The sequence below is a fragment of the Hevea brasiliensis genome, chromosome 12 (assembly GCF_030052815.1).
Source record: "Hevea brasiliensis isolate MT/VB/25A 57/8 chromosome 12, ASM3005281v1, whole genome shotgun sequence".
NCBI classification, from domain to species: Eukaryota; Viridiplantae; Streptophyta; class Magnoliopsida; order Malpighiales; family Euphorbiaceae; genus Hevea; species Hevea brasiliensis.
Genome location: NC_079504.1, coordinates 12820389 through 12843267, shown reverse-complemented (window position 1 = coordinate 12843267; position 22879 = coordinate 12820389). Strand labels below are relative to the sequence as shown.

The following is a 22879-nucleotide window of genomic DNA, read 5'->3' as shown; positions in this document are numbered from 1 at the left end:
TATATATATATATATATATATATATATATATATATATATATATATATATATATCTGGTGGGAACGTGATGAATGGGACGGATGAATGGGACGCAGAGCATTAAGGGACGCATAGCCAATTTTTTTGTGTATAAATATATATATATAATAATTAATTATTGTCTAACAGTAATTATGATCAACCCAATTTAATACCAATGATCAAAGAGGAAAAAAAATAAATTTCTATAGTAGTTGTAACAGATCAAGGAAAGAAAATAAAATTAAATTTACCCATTATTGAACAAAGAACAAGAATTTTTATCTTGAAAACAGAATCAAAGATAATGAATTGAGAATAAAAATTTAAGAATTTTCTGCGCACATCAGATTATAAATCGTAAATATATATATATATAATAAATAAAAAATAATGAAAATACCTGTTGAGAGTATTTGATAGGAAAATGAGGTGACAAATAGGTTTTGAGAGCAAAGTTTAGCAGAAGAGATGATTAGAGTATATATACTTCAAGAGTTCTATTAGGTGTAGAATGAAATAAGAGTTATTATTGAATTACGTTGTTCAGATTATAGATGTATATTTAATTTCGAAAATAATATTTATATATAAGAATAATTAAACAGGTCATTCAATAAAATATTTTTTATTTTATTTTATTATTTTTTTAAATAAATATTTTAAATTATTATTAAATAATTAAAATAAATAAATAATTAAATAAATAAATATTGAATTTCCACGCTATTATAAGCCCTTCAAGCTGGGCAGCGGAACGAGTACAGAAATATGCCTAAGGTTAAGTCCCTTTCTAACTCATAGATTTTTTTTGCTCTTTTTCTTATTGGGCTCCAAGTGGAGTTCGAAATTGTGATCTCACAGACCCACATGGTTCTAGTACCACTGAACCGAAGCTCATTTGGTTCTAATTAACTTTAGATTTTGTGTAGGGAAATGAATATTCATCTGCGGTTTGGCAATTTGAAGCGTACGCTTTCATTCCGAATGGAACCTCTGGTGCTTCAGTAATGCAGATATTTGGAGCCGCTGAGGCAGCTTCAACTCTGCAACTAAGGATCTACGGTGGAGAGATGGAGTACTACAGGTCCAAAGTGGTGGCTACAGATATCTATGATAAGTGGTTCAGACTTAATGTGATCCATGAAGTAGGCAAAGGGATGGTTAGAATTTTCGTACATGGTAAAGAGAAATTAGCAGTGAATGATAGGGGGCCAAACGATCATTATTTCAAGTGTGGTGTATATACTCCGGAAAATCCAAGCAATTACACCGAATCAAGATGGAGAGACATTAAAATTTATAGGAAATGAATGAATGCAAAGCTTGTGCACATCTTGAAATTTGTCATTGCAGTTGCTACCCATCTCAGCTTGTTATTATGATAAACCTAAAACACAAAGTCGTAGGTCTTAGAATTTATATATGTCTTGAATTCACGATGGACCAGATCTAGATAAAAATTTCTCTTGAGTTTGCTTGTTTTTGTCAAAATTAGCAACTTATGGTTTGAGATCTTGAAGTTGAAATTTATGAGAAAAACCATACTTCTAATGAAAGTAATACACTGCAAATTTCCTGAATAATGCTGCCAATGTCAGAATCAGATCAATGCAGACATAGTAGGATCCTTGACAGCCTCAAAACAAAAATGCAATTGTCTGCACTGGAACCAATTATATTCATCTTTTATAAAGCAACTACATGGAATCAAGATGGAGAGAAATTAAACTTTATAAAAGATGATAACAGAAGATTAGTGTAAAAAATCTTTCATCTTTCTACTGCAGCAGCTATCATGTTGAACATGTTCTGTGTTTTCTATATTTTATGCAATTATCCCTAAAATTTTATTACACCTTGTTGTTAATTGATATTTGATCTGTAGGAACAAACAATTCATAAAACAAGTGTATAATGAAAAACTGAACATTTGTATACAAGAATAGCACTTTGAATACTAATGACCAATGAGTTTTAGTTATTGAAATCATAGTCATTGCCAATTCTCGAGTTCAAACCCTAATAAGGGTATTATATACCTAACACAGTTAGTCCTCTCCTTGTAAACAATCACAAAGTGAAAGCAATTAAATGAAAAAGATCTGGAGATAAATCTTATAATATGTTCCCTTTGTTCATTTGGTTGTAAAATTGCCAATACCCCTTAATTTTTTAAATATGATAGATAATTAAAAAAAAAAAAAACCTTAAATGTGATAAAAATGGACGTTTAAAATAATTGTTTTAAAAAAATAAATTAAGAAAAAATATAATAATATATATAATTATAATATTTATATAGAATGATAAAATAAAATTAGTTTATAACTAATAACGAATGAAATTATTTGTATTTAATAATAAAAAATGTAAATCACACCCCTCATTATTGTAATTTAAAATAATATTTTATTATATTAATTTATAAAAAAAGTCATATTTATATATTTTTATTTTTCTTGGAAATGTTTGTAAACATAATAACTATATATAAAAGCCACTCCTAACAAGGATAGTGCTCCCCCTCTCTAACTAGTCTCAAAGTAAAAGCTATTCTTTTTGAAAGAAACTGATTTGGAGATAAAAGTTTTATTGCCACTTTGATTCTTCAAAAGTCTACTTGTTTTTTTTTTTAACTATTTTAGAAAATAAATTTTTTATTTCCAAAAAAATTATTTTTATTTTTTATGGGAAACAAAAGAAAATATAAAAACACGTTTATCTATTAATAATGAAAAATAACATTTTAATTTAAGAAATTATTATATTTTGATAACTTAAAAAAATTATCAAATACATTTAAATACTTATTTTATTTTAAATTTTTTTACACGTTTTATTTATTTTTTATGATAATATAATTAATTTTTTTATTATTGTAATAATTTTTTAAAAAAATACTTATTTAGTTTTAATTGAAAAAAGTTGGAAAATTGAATTTTTTTATAAAAAAATTGAAAAAGTAACTTTCTAAATACTAATTAAATTTTAGAAAAGGGGCACATATGAGTATAAAATTCTGTTTCATTTTTCTTAGAAAACTCTTTTCAGACTGCCAACATTTTCTTGTTTGAAAGTGAGAACCATGCGGCAAGTGAATATAAATGTGGCCACTGCAGCTTCTAAGGATGGTTGTGGTAAAGCAAAGAAGAATAGAAATGAAAATGAAACGCTCTCCCTACTGCTTCTGCTGCAGTTTTGCCCTTTTGCTTCTTGTGAGCTTCTTGAAGGACAGACATTTTTGCTCTGCTGATCCAACTGATGGGTTCACTGAGGTGCCATTAACAGAGGACAACTTTGTCATACAGAAACCTTATGACAAACCCTTGAACGATCGTTACTCTTACAAAAATGGAATTCGACGTTTATGGGTTTATGAAAATGATAAGCCCTTCAAAGTTGGCAGCCCCACCAGGCCCCGAACCGAAATTCGCATCAAGGTAAGCTCTCTCTTCGTAGTTCTTAAAACTGATGTTTAAAGGGTGCCTCTAGCACAATGGTAATGCTATTTTAATGAATGCTAAATGACATTGTTCGCAATGACAATCTTGGAAAGAATCTTTATAGCAAGAATCATTAGTAGCTAACTACAGGTACCTTGATCTTGCTTTAGGGACATGACTACTCATCTGGAGTTTGGCAATTCGAAGGCCAAGTGCATGTTCCAGAAGGGACTTCTGGCGTTACAGTAATGCAGGTATTTGGCGCAGTTAAGAAAGCCACGGCTCTGCAACTTAGGGTTTACAATGGGGACTTGAAGTCCTACAAGTCCAACTCTGTTGCCACAGACATCTACAATAAGTGGTTAAGGGTTAATGTGATCCATAAAGTAGGAAAAGGAGAAATAACAGTTTTCATCAACGGTCAACAGAAACTGGTGGTCAATGATGACGGACCGGCGGAGCATTATTTCAAGTGCGGGGTGTATGCAGCGCCTGATGGTTCAAGCAACTACATGGAATCAAGGTGGAAAAACATCAAGCTTTACAAAAGTGACAATAAACTTGGAGGCTGTAATAATAATCATGGAACTTGGCTAGTTCAATAATTGACATGTTTCAACATATCATCTCACTAGCTTTGTTTTCTTTCTATCATGTGATATTTAGCAGTTTATGATGCTGCCTGATAAAAGAAAAAGCTGCCTTGTGGGTTATGCAACTGTTATCCTTCCAATAAAAACAATCTTTGCCTAATACCAGAGAGTGCAAGAAACAGGGACCTTTAACTGGAAGTCATAAAGAGCGAATGGCTAGATATAGGAATAGGATAACCCATTAACTGATTTTTTTTAAAAATAGTATTAAAGATGTAACTAGAAGCCTAATATAGTGAAACAAGCAGCAAGAAAATCTAACCCTCATGTGACTTCAAACTATAATTCAACACCACACAATAGTGTATAGACCCATCAATGGAATGAATGAATTGATAGAAAAAAAAAATGACAAATCTAACCTGTGATATAAAAATGAAAGAGAGTGAATCATATCTATACAACAGTAAAAGAAACAGCGAAGAAGCCTACACGCCACAAGGAAGGCAGCACCACTTTTGGAGTTGAATAAAGAACCATTGCAGAGGGTCAGGATGTTCGTCTTCATCTAAATAAACAGTAGGCAGAGGAAGTTCAGGAGGTAAATGCCGGTGAAATGCGTCAACTGCAGCTGCTACACCATCTTCGTTCTCTATCAACTTTGCTAATTCTATTGCTCGAGATTTCACCTGAGAAAATTTGAAGTACCATTAGTAACTGACAAGTGGATTCTTATAAAATTGAAGGAAAAATGAAGCATTTCATGGTAGCTGCAAACACAAATTGGTAATGCGAAACATTGATGGTCAATATAAAGGAACAGAGCTGAGGGCTAAATCAAATAAGGAAGATTGTGAAGCATAATCAATTGCAATGACTAGGGCTACGAAGGACCAAAAATTGGACAACTTGCCATTTCTGTTCTTGAAAAAATATTAGGAAATGCCACCAGTTTTAGTTTCCAAGGAGTCAGAACAGCAAGGAATAGTTTGCAAACACATCTTTCACCACAAATGTCTCTCTCTAGTTCACGGTTTTAATTTAACACCAACAATCTCTCTCTCACTCTCTCTCTCTCTCTCTTTCTCTCTCTCTCTCTCTCTCGTTCATGTTTTTAATACCAACAATCTCTCTCTCTCTCTCTCTCTCTCTCTCTCTCTAGTTCACGTTTTTAATACCAACAATCTCTCTCCCTCTCTCTCACTCTCTCTCTCTCTCGTTCACGTTTTTAATACCAACAAACTCAAGCTCTCTCTCTCTCTCTCTCTCTCTCTCTCTCTCTCTCTCTCTCTCTCTCTCTCTCTCTCTCATGTTTTTAATACCAACAAACACAAGCTCTCTCTCTCTCTCTCTCTCTCTCTCTCTCTCTCTCTCTCTCTCTCTCTCACGTTTTTAATACCAACAAACACAAGCTCTCTCTCTCTCTCTCTCTCTCTCTCTAGGTCATGTTTTTAATACCAACGATCTCTCTCTCTCTCTCTCTCTCTCTCTCTCTCTCTCTCTTTCTAGTTCACATTTTTAATACCAGCAAACAAGCTCTAGCTCTCTCTCTCTCTCTCTCTCTCACGTTTTTAATACCAACAAACAAGCTCTCTCTCTCAATACCAACAAACACAAGCTCTCTAACAAAGCCATCTTTCTCTAGTTCACGTTTTTAATACCAACAAACACAAGCTCTCTAACAAAGCCATCTTTCAGACTCCTACTTAATATAGCATCATAAATGATCTTGTATTTGTTTATGGCTACGATCAACTCCACATAAGAATGGGGAGGAAGTCTAATTTCATCGAAAATGTAGGTATCACAAGCTAGAAAAGCATCATGGGAGTAGAATCATATTTTTGCTGCATAGTTGATCAAGTCTAATCTTCCAAAGATTAATGGAATAATCAATTAACAAGGACTATACTTAAACAAATCATATCTAATAAAATTTAAACATAATACTGCAAACACCAGTTGATATTTGCTGTAATGATAAAGGCTAGAGTAATAATCTAGTGAATTGCCCTTCGCTGGAATCAACTCTTCCATAAATTGGGAGCACACATACACATCAGAATTACCTCTGGCTGGAGCATGAACCTTATTGCATTTGAAAGGTTCTCAACACTGAGCTCAGCTATTGGTATTGGTGCTGGTCCCAGCCCTTGTTTATGTACTTTATCACCCCAGAAAAACTGATCTCCAAAGAATGGCACTACAGTCGTTGGGCACTGTAATTAAAAAGTTTCACAATATACAAAATCAGCAACTAAAAATATTTAATTATAGTTAATATTAAATTACATAGTTTAAATTACCTAATGTCTAACATATATATTCTTCTCCAGAATCCTAAGTTGATTTTTATTTTTATTTTTATTTTTATTTTTTTTGGACAACCAAAGAGAAATTTTATCAAAGAACACAAGGGGCGTAAACCATATACGGTAGGATAAATAATGGACAGAGAGACAAAAAAAAAAAATTCAAAGAAGACTATCACAGCTTGTAAATCCTCAAATTACCGCCCCACTATATAACCAAATTGCATTAAATGGACATAGTTAAATCATTTGATCAAACATGCAGCATAAACATTACAATGAAAACTAATTAAAAGCATACCCCAGCTTTTAGTCCTGTGGCCGTGGTTCCAGCACCACCATGATGAACCTGCACATTTATTGTAATCATGATCAACCACATATCATTTCACTAGACACATGTATTAGTAGTAAGTCTTTATATTGTTCCAGCACATCATTAAGAACAGAAAATATAGGTTTCATAGAAGATAAAAATGAAAATTATCTAGCAATTATGAAGTTGTTAGGATCTGGGAAGGTAAAATAACTGCAGCCAGAAGAGATTTTTTTTGGGGTGGGGGGGTGGGCGCTGGCGGCGCCATAAGCTGGCAACTGCACAAAGATATTTTAATTGCAAGAAAATGTATTAGTTATCCTCAATTAAAAGCATAATAAAAAAAATAAAAATTAAAAAACTCACCACAGCAGCACATTGAGGAAACAACCAATCATGGGGGCAATCCTCCAAAAGGAAGACAGTATCAAGAACCTCAGTAACTGAAAAATGCAAGCCCATTGGAAGAGAGAATGTGTGTTATTATCTATTATTTATTCAAGACAGTGTATTCAATACAAAGCTAGGTAACCAAATATCAACAATTTGATAGAAATTCTACAATTTTTTATCAAACAAATTCTAAAAGCACATTACTATTAGAAACCATGTAATGCAGTGACATCCCAAATAATGTAGACAGTCAATCATCAATCTACAGAAGTCAAATTTAACAATAGCACACACAAACATTGGAGAAGCTTTTTTTTTGCAAAAGTAGGGGGTTGTTGTTCATGAGGAACATCAACACTCTCGGCCTTGGGCTGCATATTTTGTCTAGGGAAGAAGAAGAAAACAAAAAAAATGACTGAAGGACTGAACATGACAGAAACACATCTACCCAAAAAGTGCAGCAAACACAGGAAAAGATGGAGCTTTACTTTCCAATTCACTAAACCAAGTGCAACTTCTGAGGTTTGTCAGCAGAATTTGCTTTCAAATTCATCATTCCTTGCTTCATTCATCTCTTATCTGGAGGAACCTTATCCTATAACAAAGTGAATCCTCTTTTTTTTAATTATATAGAACGAAAAATAATGTCTAAATTTTTTTATGAGTGATAAGTTTCCTATTTGCTAGTGCATAGATGTAACAATTGCAAAGTTTTTGGCAGCATGGAAGAGGATCAAATGTTCACAATGAAATTATCCACATTTTATTCTTTCTTCTTAAACAATTAGAAAATGGATAATTTTTGTGATACAAAATTATAAAACCATTTCTCATATTCCAATTCATTATTTTCACTTTTGATGATAGATCAAAATGAGATTTTGAAAGCAACGTAACTACTGTACAAGGAGTTACTAATAAACCTGAGTGCATTTTTATCCATCCATGGAACATGCCAAACCTTGTCAATCGATTTTATGAAGGCAAATGTTTCAAAACAATTAAAGAACCCCCATTAATGGTGATTGCTATGTGGATTATAGGCATTGTCTAACTTGCTACATCTTGGACAGTATCAAAATCTACAAAAGATGAAAGTACTCAAAATATTACTCAAGCAATTTTTGTTTACAATATTTGTTTAGAAGTCTCTAATTGCCTTCTTTAGAGCAATCTTGTTTTTTTATTTTGAATACATTTCTAAACAAATAATTACTCACAAAATAAAGGTAAATAATAGGGAAAAAGGAGTATCTCTGCAGGTAAGTAGCAGCAAAGCACGCCCTTGTGGCACAACAAAGGCACATATGTATGAACTGATATGATTGAAACTAAACCAGCAACTAACATGAAGGATTTGTTTATTTGTCCAAGTGATCAGAATTTGCAAAACACCCAAAGGCCTAAAAAGTGCAAAATAAAAACAGAATATATATACTCACAATTCCCTAGATCTCCCCAACCTCGGTCAATTATTCCTCTTTGCCCAGTATCTTTTAATGCTTCCATTATTATGTCCGTAGTTTTCTTGGGATCTTCAAGAGGCTTAACAAATAACAAGTAACAGATTCAATTAGATCCTCTCCAAAGATTCATGATGAAAAAACAAATTTTATCTGCCAAATACAAAAAAAATCACAAAGTAGAATTCAGTGTTGACAGATGGACTGATAAGCATGCAAAGTATTGGGCGGGCAAAGAAAATCAATATGCCACAATCACATATACTGTGTAACTCGGCCTGATTGATGCAAACATACCACCAGTTTCAATAACACTATGGATTGTATTACAAGCACAAATGGCAAGAAGAATCACCATCTACCAATTTAGTTGCATAGTTCTGGTATCCAGTCAAAGCAAAGAGAGGAAGATGTTCAAATGAAACTATAGAAAACAGTACACCGTAGTAGTAAAGATGCCAACTTTGCTTAATATCTTTCTTTTTTACAAACAGTGAAAAAAAAAGGCATCAATTGAGAACTTTCATAAGAAACTTAGCTAAATTACCAAGTTAGCACAGCAAAGGAATTACCATTTTTTATTCCAGAATAGCCTAATAGCATTCTCATAGGTATGCAATGCATTAAAAGTGAATTGTGTACCCATATAAACTGTGCAAAAATATGAGCAATTGATTTTGTTCACCGTAAACTGAGAAACTAGGTAAATTAACTATAATTAATCAAGCTCAGAGATATGCCAAACTCCTCCCCTGCCAGACTTCAATAATCCAAAAAATGCCCCGGAGAATTAACAGTCAATGCAACAGAAATTATATATTAAAAGAAAAAATACAAAATGCTACAAAAATCTGCAGAAAAGAAAGTGACAAATGGTTAGGTTACATCATGAGACATAAGAAACTAAAGAAAGAATAAATAACATCAAATATGATAACTACAACTGTCCTTGGGAAATCAACATACCATGCTCCCAAACCCAATATATATGGGCTTTGTTCCTTTCTGAATCCATTCATTGAATTCTTCCTTAGGCTTGTACTTCGACCCAAGGTTTAAGAAACAATAACCGACAACATCAACCAAAGGACCCCAATCTGCAGATAGTTTATGGAGTTTATTCATTGGTACAGAGCATAAAATTTAGCATTTGAGCAAGCCTATATTACAAAAACTGTAACAAGAAACAACCTTAGTACATCTAAAAGAAACAAGTCATAACTGCCAAAAAAATAGCAAAGAGCATGAGAATGGAAGACTAATTATCAAAACTGATCTGAAGCAAACCAATTGCTACATCTCTCTTGAGTCTTTCCTCAAAAACAAATGTGAAGCACCCAATAATGGTGTAGCTGATTAAACTGTCTCCATATAGCTTTGCAGAATGCAGACAAAATTACTGAGCCTATAACAATAGCAATTTAGAATAACAGAAACTTTGTGACTGCCTTTAAGGAGTCAATATTAAGTAACTAAGTTGTTTGGCCAGTGAGAAATAGACCTCATCACAGGCCTAGGGTCACACCTGATCCAAACCATAAAAGGGTCCAGCTTAAGCAATAAGTCCCCAGACCACAAAGGCTCAGTCAATTACTCAGGCTGGGATTTTTTTTAACAGGCCCAGCCTGCCCATCAAATGAAAGTGTGTATTTCATATGTTCATTTCTATTCGCTGGCTTAGTCAAAATACTTCGCATAGATTTTCAAGCCAAGCTCAGGCATAAATCAAATTTCAACCTGAACCCAGCCCACCAAATGATTAGATCAGCTAAACATCAAATGAATTTAAAGAAGGAACAACCTTGAACTACTGTCATCACATAAATGGTTTTTGTTCAGCTACTGAAACCATCTCTATTCTAAATATATGCTATCCTTTTAAGCTACAAAAAACTAAATATAAGCTAAATATGTGTTACCCTCTAATAATTGCCTTTAACCAAGGTCAAAAAGTGCTCTTCCTTCTAGTATTAAAACGTAAGATAAAATAAAAACATCAGAGGCCTTTGTAAGAAAATGTCTGCAAGTCTACTTTTCACATTATCCAAATGAATGTTTAAAGTACTTCCACCAGACACTTGAATTTTCTTTAAGAAATAAATAGAACACAATTTTGATAAAGTGATGCCCTACCCAGTGCCCCAGCCACTTGGACTTAGCTCAGGTGGTTTGTGGAAGTGGGTGTTTTGTTAGAGATCCTAAGTTCAAATCTTCTCTCTCCTCTTGTCACTAGCGGAACCAGGGGGCCATGGCCCCCAAAAACTTAAAAAAGTAAATAAATAAACCATATTATGGTGCTTACCTTTCCCAGTATTGTGGCCTCCCCAAAACTTAAAAGTCATATATGTTTTTATGTAAGATGCACAAATTTTTCTTATTTTAATTTATAATTAAAAATATTTATTATTTTGTAAACATGTTTTATTTTATTGTTGCTTATTAATTTAAATATAAAGCGTTGTATTTATATTTATTTTTTTAAAAATTTATATAATATAAGAAACAAATTTTAGGTATAAATATAAGTTTGGCCCTCCAAATTTTACGGGCAAGTTCTGCCACTGCCTCTTGTACTGGGAAACAAAAGCACGTCCCACTACCCCATAAGAATGTGTACTAATCAAAGGGTAAAAGAAGAAAAACAACAAGATATCTGGATACTTTTCCCAGCATTTAATGACTGAGCTGCAGGTGGTTAAAATGCATTAGTGCACCAGGAGACAATTAACAACTATATAACTACACAACACGCCTGAATGGAAGGAAACAACAGAAGGATTCTATAACCATAACAGAAGAAAGAAGGGACTAAATGTCCTTACCACTTGGCTTTGGCACCAGATGAGGACTCCACAAATAACCTGTTGGTAAATGAGATAATGATCCATGGTACATACTGAAGTATGCAATTGGCGAAAGCTTCAACTTTCTTTTCCTAAAGTCATTTATATATCCTCTTATTCCCCACCATATGAGTAAATCCACAACTATGTATGAAAGCTGAATCCAACAAGAACAGATGGAAACAGGTAGAAGAAAATTAGCCCAATGGCTTGCCAGTATACAAGGATAGTATAGACTATAGAGAAGTGTGATATGCTAAGTAAAAACATACCCAATAACCAGCACTTTGTGGTACACGTGCTAAAGGGTGAGGAAATTCATATGTTGGCCTGTCTATGAAAAATAGAAGTAAGCAAACAAAATTTCAAGTAAGCTTTTATGAAATTAAATACATATAATTGATCTCTCATGTAATTTTCACTTGCTTCATGGCAGTCAAAATAGTATTCCTGGATTCGTTTAGCACCAACAAAGTACAAATATTGATGCATACTAGACAACACCTCAGCATTCCCCTCCCTCCCCCAAACACCCACCCCCCCCCCCCCCCCCCCCCCCCCAAAAAAAAAAAAAAAAAAAGATAATAATAATAATAATAATAATAATAATAAAAATAGAATAAATATAATATAATATAATATAATAATAATAATGATAAAAAAAGCCTGCATATATGCTGCAATTCCATTGATTTCCAGGGTGCTTTACCCAAGAGCCTAGTAATGCTCCTCAATTCAGAATACCACATTTTTAATAATAGTAGAACATATGCCAAGGAACAAGGAATCAAGGAGGCGGATTTCAGCTAATATAGTGGAAAATCATATGCTACATACTTTAATTAGAATTTGGCTCTCATCTAATCCTTTATTGTTTAAGAATGCAATAGCATCAGTCTTAGTGTGAATAATAAGCGTTTTAATTTAAAAATCATAAATTCAATCTAACCATTTATTTTTCAGTTTCAAATGCAAGTTAATTTTTTAATTAATACTCACGTCCAAGGCATTGTGAAGAAAATGTGAATCGGTACACCAAGAGCTTCAGCAACATGGACGTGTCCTGTGATACAAAGCACAATTAGAGTAAGCTACTACAACTTACCAATCCATAACTCAAACTTATTTGCTACAATTACATAAAGTTATTTCCACAATAGGCCATCCAGAACCAATTCTCAAGGTATACTAAACAACAACAGGATTTGTCCACACGCTGAACCAACAACCATCAAGCATTCTTTGAAGGGAATAAACAAAATGAAGCAGACAAGATTTTACAAGAAGATGGTGAGCATCTTCAGTTTGCACCAACTCACCATAAGCAGGTGGGTTTGCAATAATTGCTTGGGCTCTAAAAGGTGCACCAGTTTCAATATCTGGCTCTGAGCATGCGGGAAGAAGTGACTCAATAATGGCTTTCAGCTGCTTCCTTTGTAAGGTTATTTCTCCTGGAGCAGATGGGATGAGACCTTTATTTCTGGCCATATCTGTATAACAAATTGAGATACACATTCTTAAAATGTAATATAACTTAACATAGAAAAGAAAAGTGAGGGTCCCCAGACAGGATGGCCACCAAAAAGAAATTGAATTGTAATATAAAGGGAATTCATAGACTAGGGACCTCTTACATCCTGCCAAAACCCGAGGATCACCGCCTAAGGGATAAAATTCTACACCAGCTGACCTTACAAAACTTCTGAAGTTAGCATGAGTTGCCAGCCTAACATGATGACCAAATTCCTGCAACAAAACATTGGATCATTAAACATACTTCAAATTATTACCATGGTTTATTTTACAATATGATAGCAAACTAGGGACACATGGTCTGAACATCAGATATTTCTGATATCAAGAACAAGGTAATAATGCAGGAAAGATGATAAAAAAAATCCAGATAAACAACAAAGATAAAATTATAAAAGAATATTTCACAACCACCTATCACTTTTAAACAAGAACAAGTGCACTATTAGAGCAATGAAAATAGAACATATTAATATGGGGATTGTGACATGAGGACAGAAACAACAGCAAAAAGAAGGTCCAGAGAAATTAACAAATTATTATGAACATGCCTGAAGTCTCTTAGCCATAGCTAGAAATGGCTGCACATCTCCTCTTGTTCCGACCACAAGAATTGCAATTTTCAACCTTGGAATTAATTTATTGGAAGATTCACGAGTGCTATCATCAACATAGAAAGATGCCCCCCCTTCAACTGAGTGAAGCTCTAACAGTTCAGAAGCAACAGGAGCAGTTTTGGCTAGATCAACTTCCACTGTTCCATCATTTTGGATCTTTACCAATTCAATAATAAGTTTTTTCTGAAGACCATTACAAGAAAGAATCATGATCATTAGTAAGAAAATAGAAAACCAACCACAAAGATAGAAGCTGTGGGCAATTGAATAGGATAAACTTGTGTTATAATTTCCTTAATCAAGCCCCCCATAGATTTGACTGCCCATCAATTTGCTACAAGAAGCTAGTACTTGAAGCCAGAGAGAAAATTTTCATAATTTATAATTTCTTAAGAAAGAAAATCAGGTAGCACAAGTTGTATAGCTTTTGGTTTGTAAAGTAATGATACCAGAAAAAATTTATGATGTCCTTATTTTTGTTTCCATGACAGGCCTTAAACTAGTAGTAAGTAATGCCATAATAAAAGGAATATGTAATTCTGTAGAAAACAAACCATGACAGCATATGACATTTGACATGCAACAAGCAGAGGCAAAATTGTAATCGTATGAACTACAAAGAAGGTCCAAAGCATAGAAAGCATATCCTACTACTGTCTTACATACTTTGTAAACATGCAAAGGAAAATATATGATCAGGCACAAACAAAAAGCTTGCAGACACTGCTAAATTACCTTTTCACGCTCAGATAGTTTATCTAATTTTAGCTCATGCCTCATAGTCCTCTTCTCTGTCATGGATCTATAGAATTGAATATCATCATGGTCCTCAATTAGTGGATGTCTATGAGTGCCAACAGGGGCAGTGATGCAGTGATCCAAGCCTTCAAGATCAGAACCTTTAGTGTCAGGTTACACATGAAAAAAAACTCTCTTACATGAAAGTTTAAATGTGTATGATAGAACTTCAGACCTCCAGGTATAATATGTGATTTATAAAGGAAGAGCTGTAAAAACTTTTGTGCAATAACTATTTAAAAGGAAATTAGTGAATTTGGATGAAAAGCTTTGTTAAGTACAGAAAATAAACAAACTCAAGAGTCTCTAAAACCATATTCAGGAAGGTTTAGTATCATTTCAATCAGATAAGCTAGGATATTTGTGTGTGTGCAAACTGCATTTCAACTATGAATAGCACCAAGAAGCAAGTGCCAAGGAGGGTCCAATCCACGTATAAAAAATAGCATCTGTATAAGATATATGAACCAAAAATAACAAGAAGCACAAGTGATAGAGAGAGGGAAAATATAAAGGCATCCATACCATATGTAAGAATGGAGGGAAGCAATTTTCTCCCCGATCACCCTCCCATTTCCACATGAACAATCCAGAAAAAGTCATTAAAAAAAAGGGCACAAATGATACTTAATTAAATGTATGGCTTCTGGCTGCTAAAAGATTTTCCTTCCATAAATTAGACATGATAAACAAATTTTAAAAAATGGCAGTTAATACAGAAAATGAACAAAAGAAAAAATGTACCACAATGGACCACTATGATTGATTCGGGGGGTTTTATAACGAAGTTGACATATAGCAATAACCATAATATTAGATTACCACTACAAACACACATGGAGATCAGATTCTCCATGAAAGGAAAGAACATAAAGAACACTTTAACTTCTGAGAAATGAGAAAAATAGAAAACATGAGGGATATGCAAGAAAACTGCTTGCCTATCTCAAGATGTTCCTAAGATGGAATATAAGCATTGTAAGTTTAGCTCTCGTAAATAATGGAGGGGAGGTTCAATTGGTTGGATTTTTGGTGCCAAAATACAACCACTTCAAGTATTTAGATTCTATCATCCAAAAGAATGGAGTCATAGATGGGGATGTAACTCATAGGATCAAAACAACTCAACTCAACTAAGCCTTTATCCCAAAAATTTAGGGTCGGCTATATGGATTCGCTTTCTCCACTCTGAACGATTTTGGGTTAAATCCTCAGAAATATATAATGCTTCTAGGTCATGTTGTACTACTCTCCTCCAAGTCAATTTAGGTCTACCCCTTTTTTTCTTTCTATCCTCTAACCTAATGTGCTCTACTTGTGTAACTGGAGCCTCCGTATGTCTACGCTTCACATGACCAAACCACCTCAATCTCCCTTCTCTCAACTTATCTTCAATTGGCACCACTCCTACATTTTCTCTAATACTCTCATTACGGACTTTATCTAGTCTAGTATGGCTACTCATCCACCTTAACATTCTCATCTCTGTAACTCTTATCTTAGATGCATACGACTCTTTCAGTGCCCAACACTCACTATCATATAACATAGCCGGTCGTATGGCTGTACGGTAAAATTTTCCTTTCAATTTATTGGGAATCTTACGATCACATAAAACTCCCGTGACACGTCTCCACTTCAACCATACGGCTTTAATCCTATAACTAACATCCTCCTCACATCCCCCATCTACTTGAAGGACTGAGCCTAGATATTTAAAGTGATTACTTTAGGACAGTACCACTCCATTCAAACTAACTCCTTCCCTATCACCAATTTGACCTTCACTGAACTTGCAATGCATGTATTCTGTCTTCGTTCTATTTAACTTAAAACCCTTTGACTTTAGAGTACTTCTTCAAAGTTCTAGCTTTCTATTAACTCCTTCTCGTGTCTCATCTATCAGAACAATATCATCCGCAAACATCATGCACCAAGGAATACTCTCTTGTATATGTTTCGTTAGTTCATCTAAAACTAATGTAAAAATGTAAGGGCTTATGGCTGATCCTTAGTGTAATCCAAGTGAGATCGGAAAATCTCTTGTGTCCCCTCCCACTGTGCGCACAATAGTAGTTGCTCCTTCATACATATCTTTCAATACTTATATGTACCTAATAGATACCCTCTTTTGTTCTAACACATTCCATAAGACCTCTCTTGGAACACTATCATAAGCCTTCTCCAAATCAATAAAAACCATGTGTAGATCTTTCTTCACGTCTCTATATTTCTCCATCAAGTTTCTAATGAGAAAGATCGCTTCCATAGTTGAACGACTGGGCATGAAACCAAATTGATTGAGAGAGATAGAAGTATCATGACGTAGTCGATGCTCCACAACTCTCTCCCACAACTTCATAGTATGGCTCATGAGTTTAATTCCCCTATAGTTTGAGCAACTCTGTATGTCTCACTTATTTTTAAAAATAGGTACTAAAATACTCTTCCTCTATTCATCAGGTATTTTCTTTGAGTTTAGAATCTTATTAAATAATTTAGTTAACCATGCCACTCCCATATCTCCCAAATACTTACACACTTCAATTGGTATTTCATCGGGTCCACAGGTTTTACCCACTTTCATTCTCTTAAGTACTTCCTTTACTTCTAAAGATCTAATCCTTCTAGTATAATTCACATTCTTTTCTATTGTTCTATAATCTATATTCACGCTATTACCATTTTGACTATTATTAAAGAGATCATTAAAATAATTTCTCCATCTTTCTTTAATGTCCTCATCTTTCACCAACACTTTTCCTTCTTTATCCTTAATGCACCTAACTTGATTGAGATCTTGACATTTCCTTTCTCTCCTCCTTGCTAATCTATAAATATCTTTCTCCCCTTCTTTAGTTCCAAGTTTCTCATATAACTTTTCAAAGGCCTGTGCTCTTGCTTGACTAACTGCCTTTTTTGCCTCTTTCTTTGCTATCTTATACTGTTCATATCCCTCATTATTATCCCATTTAGGTAATTTCTTATACCATTCCCTTTTTCTCTTCCCTGCCTTTTGTGCTTCCTCATTCCACCACCATCTCTCTTTTGAGGGTGGTCCATGTCCTTTAGACTCTCCAAGTACTTTTCTAGGATCAAAACATGATAGATAAAATGGAGGAGTGTAACATGTGTGTTATGCGGCTGTAAGATTCCTCATAAAGTGAAAGGTAAGTTCTATAAAACTGTAGTCAATCTAGCTATGTGGGTATCTAAGTACAAAATACTCACAAGATAAGTGTGACAAATATGTGGATGTTAAGATGGATGTCTAGTATTATGATAATGGATAAAATTAGGATTAACTACATCCACCAAAGAGTACTTGTAGCACATATTAGAGATAAAATGATAACATTGATTAAGATGATTTGGTCATGTGCAACATAGAGAATCAATTGCTCCTATACAGAAATTTGATAAATTAGTGGTGCAAGGAGTGAGGAGGAAAAGGGGGAGACATAAAATGAGAGAAATAGTTTCAAAAGATTTATAATCCTTTAATATTAAAGTAGAATTAATCTCAAATGGAGTTGAATGGCAAAAAAAATTCATATAGTCGACCCTAATTAATTTCGGATTAAAACTTATTTGTTGTTCTATGATGCTTCTCATTATACTAGTTGGAATTTCTGCTCTCTTAGTACTAGGAGACAGAAAAAAAAATTCAATAAATTTAGGAAAACTAGCCAAACATGTGGTTTTAGGTAGACATATCTCTCCTCCAACTCAACTAAGGGTGTTAGGTAGTGTTATCCATAAAATATGTGAGGCATGTAATAAAAGGTTTTGATACAATACGACTATATAATTGATACTATGCATTTTGTTTCTGCTTGTGAAAGTTGAAATGTACCTCCAATCCAGGGACGGAGGGACATAGAGAATCAATTGCTCCTATACAGAAATTTGATAAATTAGTGGTGCAAGGAGTGAGGAGGAAAAGGGCGAGACATAAAATGAGAGAAATAGTTTCAAAAGATTTACAATCCTTTAATATTAAAGTAGAATTAATCTCAAATGGAGTTGAATGGCAAAAAAAATTCACATAGTCGACCCCAATTAATTTGGGATTAAAACTTAGTTGTTGTTCTATGATGCTTCTCATTATACTAGTTGGAATTTCTGCTCTCTTAGTACTAGGAGACAGAAAAAAAAAATTCAATAAATTCAGGAAGACTAGCCAGACATATGGTTTTAGGTAGACATATCTCTCCTCCAACTCAACTAAGGGTGTTAGCTAGTGTTATCCATAAAAAATGCGAGGCATGTAATAAAAGGTTTTGATACAATACGACTGTATAATTGATACTATGCATTTTGTTTCTGCTTGTGAAAGTTGAAATGCATCTCCAATCCAGGGACGGAGGGAGAGGGGACAAGGGGGAGCCTTGCGCCGCCGCCTGCCCGTCCCCCACCACCAACACCGCACACCGCACACCCCCCCCCCCCTCCTCCTCCTCCTCCGGCCAACCTCCCCCCCAACCCTTCTAAAACTTCCTTGTATATATATGTACACAAGGAAAAAAAATTATTTTAGCTATTGGCCCCTCCAAAAATAATTTATATTATGTTATCATGATATAGGTAATGTGAAATATTAGAATTATTTATTTCTCATTATATATTCAATAAATTTTTATTGGCACCCTCAAAAAATATTTCTAGCTTCACTATTCTCTGTTGTGGTATTTTTTGGATATACAATATTGATCACTCAAAATATATAGACAATAATAATTTATCAAATCAATTTTATATATAATATTGGCCCCCTCAAATATATCCAATTTATGTAGCACACTTTTGTGTACATGACACACATTTATGGCTTTTCATTATTGGGGTTTGTTTTACTTATAGCATTATTTTCTTGTCTCTTTCCACATGAGAACCTTAGTACATGACCACTCATTCAAGAATCAGAAAATAAAAATTTTAGGTAAACCTAGTTTCCAGCAATTTAATTAATGCAACAGTGTAACCAAAATAATTCTCAAAAACTGACAGAAGGTGAAGTCCTTTAGCAAAAATCTAGATAGGGTAAAATGCAAGTCCACTCAAAGTCAAATTTTCAATTTAAAGCTAGAGTTTCTACAAGAACAATTTATTATTGAACTCCTCAAGATACATGGAATAAGGTTACTTTATTGTAGTCCAGTAATTAAATCTTAGTCCATATTGGAAAAACAGACACGATCATTTCAACAAAACAAACAAGATTTAAAACCCGCTGGTCAATAGATTTAGCAGAATATAATGTCAATTTCAACAATAAAGATTTTCTTTATAACAAGTTAAATTAAAGTTTAAAAAAAAAAATGAGTTGTCAAGTAAAAAACCTCGTCGAGAGGGAGAGGTAGCATTCAACTCTTCCGATCCAAAAATATCTTGAACTGATGGCTGTTGCCCTGAATTTGTCTCTTGTTTTTGTGTTCTCTTAAGATCACCTGCTTTATTTCCTGATTTTGTCTCCTTCTTTTGTGTTTCTTGAAGAGGACCTGCTTCAAATTGTTCATCTGAATCTACCGTTGCTGAACTGTCAACACTACCAGTCTGCTCAAACCTCTTGTTCAGTTCCTGGCTCCTGCTGCGTAATTCCTCTTCTGAAATCCTCAATGGATGATCAAACCCATTACTCCCCATTTGATCAGATGGACAGCTCCAACCACCCAACCACACCAGATCAATAACTCCAACAACCTCTGATATAAATTCCTGATACAAAGTCCTCCACTTTTGCCTAAGTTTAGTACCTGAAATGTGAGAATAATAAACCAAGATGTAAATATCACCCAATGCACAACTCTCATTCACTAAATAACCGAAGAGTCAACTACTCCAAATGCAAAATGCCAAAAGTTAACCAATCAACAAGTAAAACTTCCAGGTTCCACAATGCTCACAACTTGAAAAATAATTCCAATTTCCCAGCTCTCAAACTTCGCAATGACTACTGATAAGAACTGCTTCACAATCACCACCAAATAGAACCCTCAAGACTCACAAACCTTAAACCCAAGCCAACAGTTCCTAGTGTGCTAATTCTCAATATCGCCAAGGCTTTAAGCTAATAACTCAAAATCATATAGTAACACCGAATGAACCCACAACTATCCCCATAATCAAAATTCTCTCAAACTACTCCAAAACCAACAGCTGGAATGCTAAAGCAAACAATCCCAATAATCAAATAAAAATAGGAAACTAGAATTTCCACAGTTCAAGGAACTAAAATTCTAAAACTTACAAGGAAAGTGAACAGGAATACAGACAAATAATGGTGGTTAGACGTCAACAATACAAAGAGAAACTGGAATTGAAGCATTAAATACTATAGAAACAATATACTTGACCAAACAAACAAACAAGCAAGCAAGCAAGAAAACTTCCAAAGCCACCAGTCAATTAGAACCCAAAGAACGTTAGGTAGGCCTGGTTTTGAACAAAAAACCCCGTTTAAAAGCCAATAATTAAGCCGAAAAGAGTTCAAGATTAGCATGTGACAAGGCGGCAGTTTAAAAGAAAGAAAACACAAGACCCAGAAAAGTCTCAATACCAGTGATATCCAACTATCTGTTCATAGAGAAGAGGAGGCGTCGTACTCATAAAATTGTTGAGAAATAGCTAACTTACACTAGTGATGACCGAATTTGATGGTGGAAAAACAGGAAGACTCTTTTGTACTTGAAAAAAATCGAAGATAGAGACTTTAAGAGAATTGGAAACAGCAGGTTGAAGGAGTGATGATCAAAACTGGTGAGTGAGTCCTCCCGTTCTCTATGTCAGAGGTTTGAGAGACAGAGTCAGGCGAGAAACCTTAATTAATGAAAGGAGCAAAGGCGACGACGAGAAAGTTGCGAGTTTAGAGGAGAAAAGGGAAATTATTATTAAATGAGAATCGGTTTGCAAGCAAATTAAATATACTTGCAAATAAAAAATTATAAGTGATTTAATATTTAGTATATTTAAAAATTAAAAAAATAATTAAAATGAATTAAAAATTATTTATAAGATATTTTCATTTAATCCATTAAAGAGATGGGCTACGTAATGAGAGATCTCATTACCTCTATGTCTTCTCCAATAATCTTAGGTTGTATTTGGATTTATAAATTTGAAATATGAATAATCTTTTATTGTATTATTATTTATGTTATTTCAAATTTAAAATTATTTTAAAAAACATTTTTTTATATTTATTTTTATATTAAATTTAAAAATTAAAATTATATTTATTATTTAAACAAGGTATTTTAAAATTTTTAAATTTTAAATCTAATATTTAAAATTTAAATTTTAAATTCAAATACATGAAATCTAAACTCTATAAAAAGACTAACTAAACTATTTTGAGTGGCTTAGTTATTTTAAAATTATTATTTAATTAAGTATAAGAAAATTTTTTGCTTATTATAAATATATATTAACTTGTAAAATTTAAAAATATATTTTAAATCAAAAATTAAATATAAATAACTATTTTATTTTAATTAAAAATAAAACTAATATATAAATCATAGTTAGCTTTTAATTAAAGATATTGTAAAATAGATTTCCTATTTGATTTTATTTTTTAAGTTAAATTTATATATTAAGACTGATTGACTTTTTTATTTTTAACAAATAAATCAATATTTCATTTATCAAATACGAAGCAATACAAATAGTATAGGGAGGACATGACACTTTCCTGTAACAAAATTCGTTAATTTTAAATGAAATTTTTTTAAAATAAATCAGAAAGTAAGCTTGACAAGATAGATATATTTTTAATATGGTTAAACGATATCTTTTATATCTAATTTGATTTTTTATAAATTTAGTGTATATGATGAACGCAAATAAATTGAATCACGAACTCATCGTATTTACAAAATAATCGCTTCACAAAACTATATATTTAATCATAATTAGGATTGAGTATTTAGTTCAAATCGAATTAAATTAAATTGAATTATCAAACTAAATTAATCGAATTAGTATATTTTAAAAATTGAATTGAAATGAATAAAAAATTAAATTAAATCGAACTGTTATATTTCAGTTCAATTCGGTTCCATTTGAATTGATTGATTTTTGAGTTTGAATGAATTTTTTAATTTATACTTAATTTTCAAGTTATTTAGTCTGATTTTGATTTTGTCGTAACATAATAACCATTAATTAATGAAATTAAATAATTTATATATATAATTACATATAATTCATAAATTTCTTATAAAAATAAATCAATTTAAAAATTAATAAAGTAATTTGGTTCGGTTAAACAAATTTTTTTCTTCAAAAGTGAATCAAATTGAAATAACCAAAATTCTTAAAATATCAAATCGAACCAATCTAAATTATCTTAAAAACCGAATCAAAGTACTAAATTAAAACTGTTTAGCTCTATTTATTCGATTCAAACAAAATAGTGCTCACCCCTAATCAAAACAACAACAAACAAAAATGCCTCTCAATCAAAGATTACTAGGTCTTTTGATAAATTTCGAAACATAAACTAAAGTCGATGAACCAGATTATTGTAACAAAGAGAACTGATTA

At 33.0% G+C, this 22879-nt stretch overlaps 2 protein-coding genes across 7 annotated transcripts; one reads left to right on the top strand and one right to left on the bottom strand.

Moving 5' to 3' along the window:
• The first annotated feature begins 3046 nt into the window (after positions 1–3046).
• Positions 3047–4217, top strand: LOC110659570 (citrate-binding protein). The gene is made up of 2 exons (XM_058131161.1): positions 3047–3461; positions 3635–4217. Exons 1-2 carry the CDS (start codon positions 3126–3128, stop codon positions 4067–4069), a joined length of 771 nt encoding a protein of 256 aa, XP_057987144.1. The 5' UTR covers positions 3047–3125; the 3' UTR covers positions 4070–4217.
• A 147-nt stretch (positions 4218–4364) lies between these two features.
• LOC110659569 (sterol 3-beta-glucosyltransferase UGT80B1) lies at positions 4365–21240 on the bottom strand. Of its 6 annotated transcripts, none has more exons than XM_058131155.1 (15): positions 20892–21237; positions 19675–20088; positions 14270–14418; positions 13469–13717; positions 13019–13130; positions 12704–12874; positions 12384–12447; positions 11657–11714; positions 11364–11541; positions 9508–9638; positions 8521–8623; positions 7052–7128; positions 6671–6718; positions 6127–6276; positions 4365–4746 (listed from the first exon to the last, which is right to left on the bottom strand). In XM_058131155.1, exons 2-15 carry the CDS (start codon positions 19976–19978, stop codon positions 4546–4548), a joined length of 1995 nt encoding a protein of 664 aa, XP_057987138.1. In that variant the 5' UTR covers positions 19979–20088; positions 20892–21237; the 3' UTR covers positions 4365–4545. The 6 variants fall into 6 exon arrangements, with proteins under 6 accessions (XP_057987138.1, XP_057987137.1, XP_057987139.1 ...); XM_058131154.1 differs by having other exon boundaries at positions 20969–21237; XM_058131156.1 differs by lacking the exon at positions 20892–21237 and adding an exon at positions 20583–20679.
• Positions 21241–22879: the final 1639 nt, after the last annotated feature.

What these genes read in the sequence shown, in the direction of transcription:
- LOC110659570 (XM_058131161.1), top strand. Translation starts at nt 3,126, where the DNA reads ATGTGGCCACTGCAGCTTCTAAGGATGGTTGTGGTAAAGCAAAGAAGA. An exon ending in GAACCGAAATTCGCATCAAG is followed by an intron (nt 3,462 to 3,634) that starts GTAAGCTCTCTC and finishes ATCTTGCTTTAG; the next exon opens with GGACATGACTACTCATCTGG.
- LOC110659569 (XM_058131155.1), bottom strand. Translation starts at nt 19,978, where the DNA reads ATGGGGAGTAATGGGTTTGATCATCCATTGAGGATTTCAGAAGAGGAA. An exon ending in AACTATCTGAGCGTGAAAAG is followed by an intron (nt 13,718 to 14,269) that starts GTAATTTAGCAG and finishes AATGGTCTTCAG; the next exon opens with AAAAAACTTATTATTGAATT. An exon ending in TTCTTCACAATGCCTTGGAC is followed by an intron (nt 11,715 to 12,383) that starts GTGAGTATTAAT and finishes TTTCATAGACAG; the next exon opens with GCCAACATATGAATTTCCTC.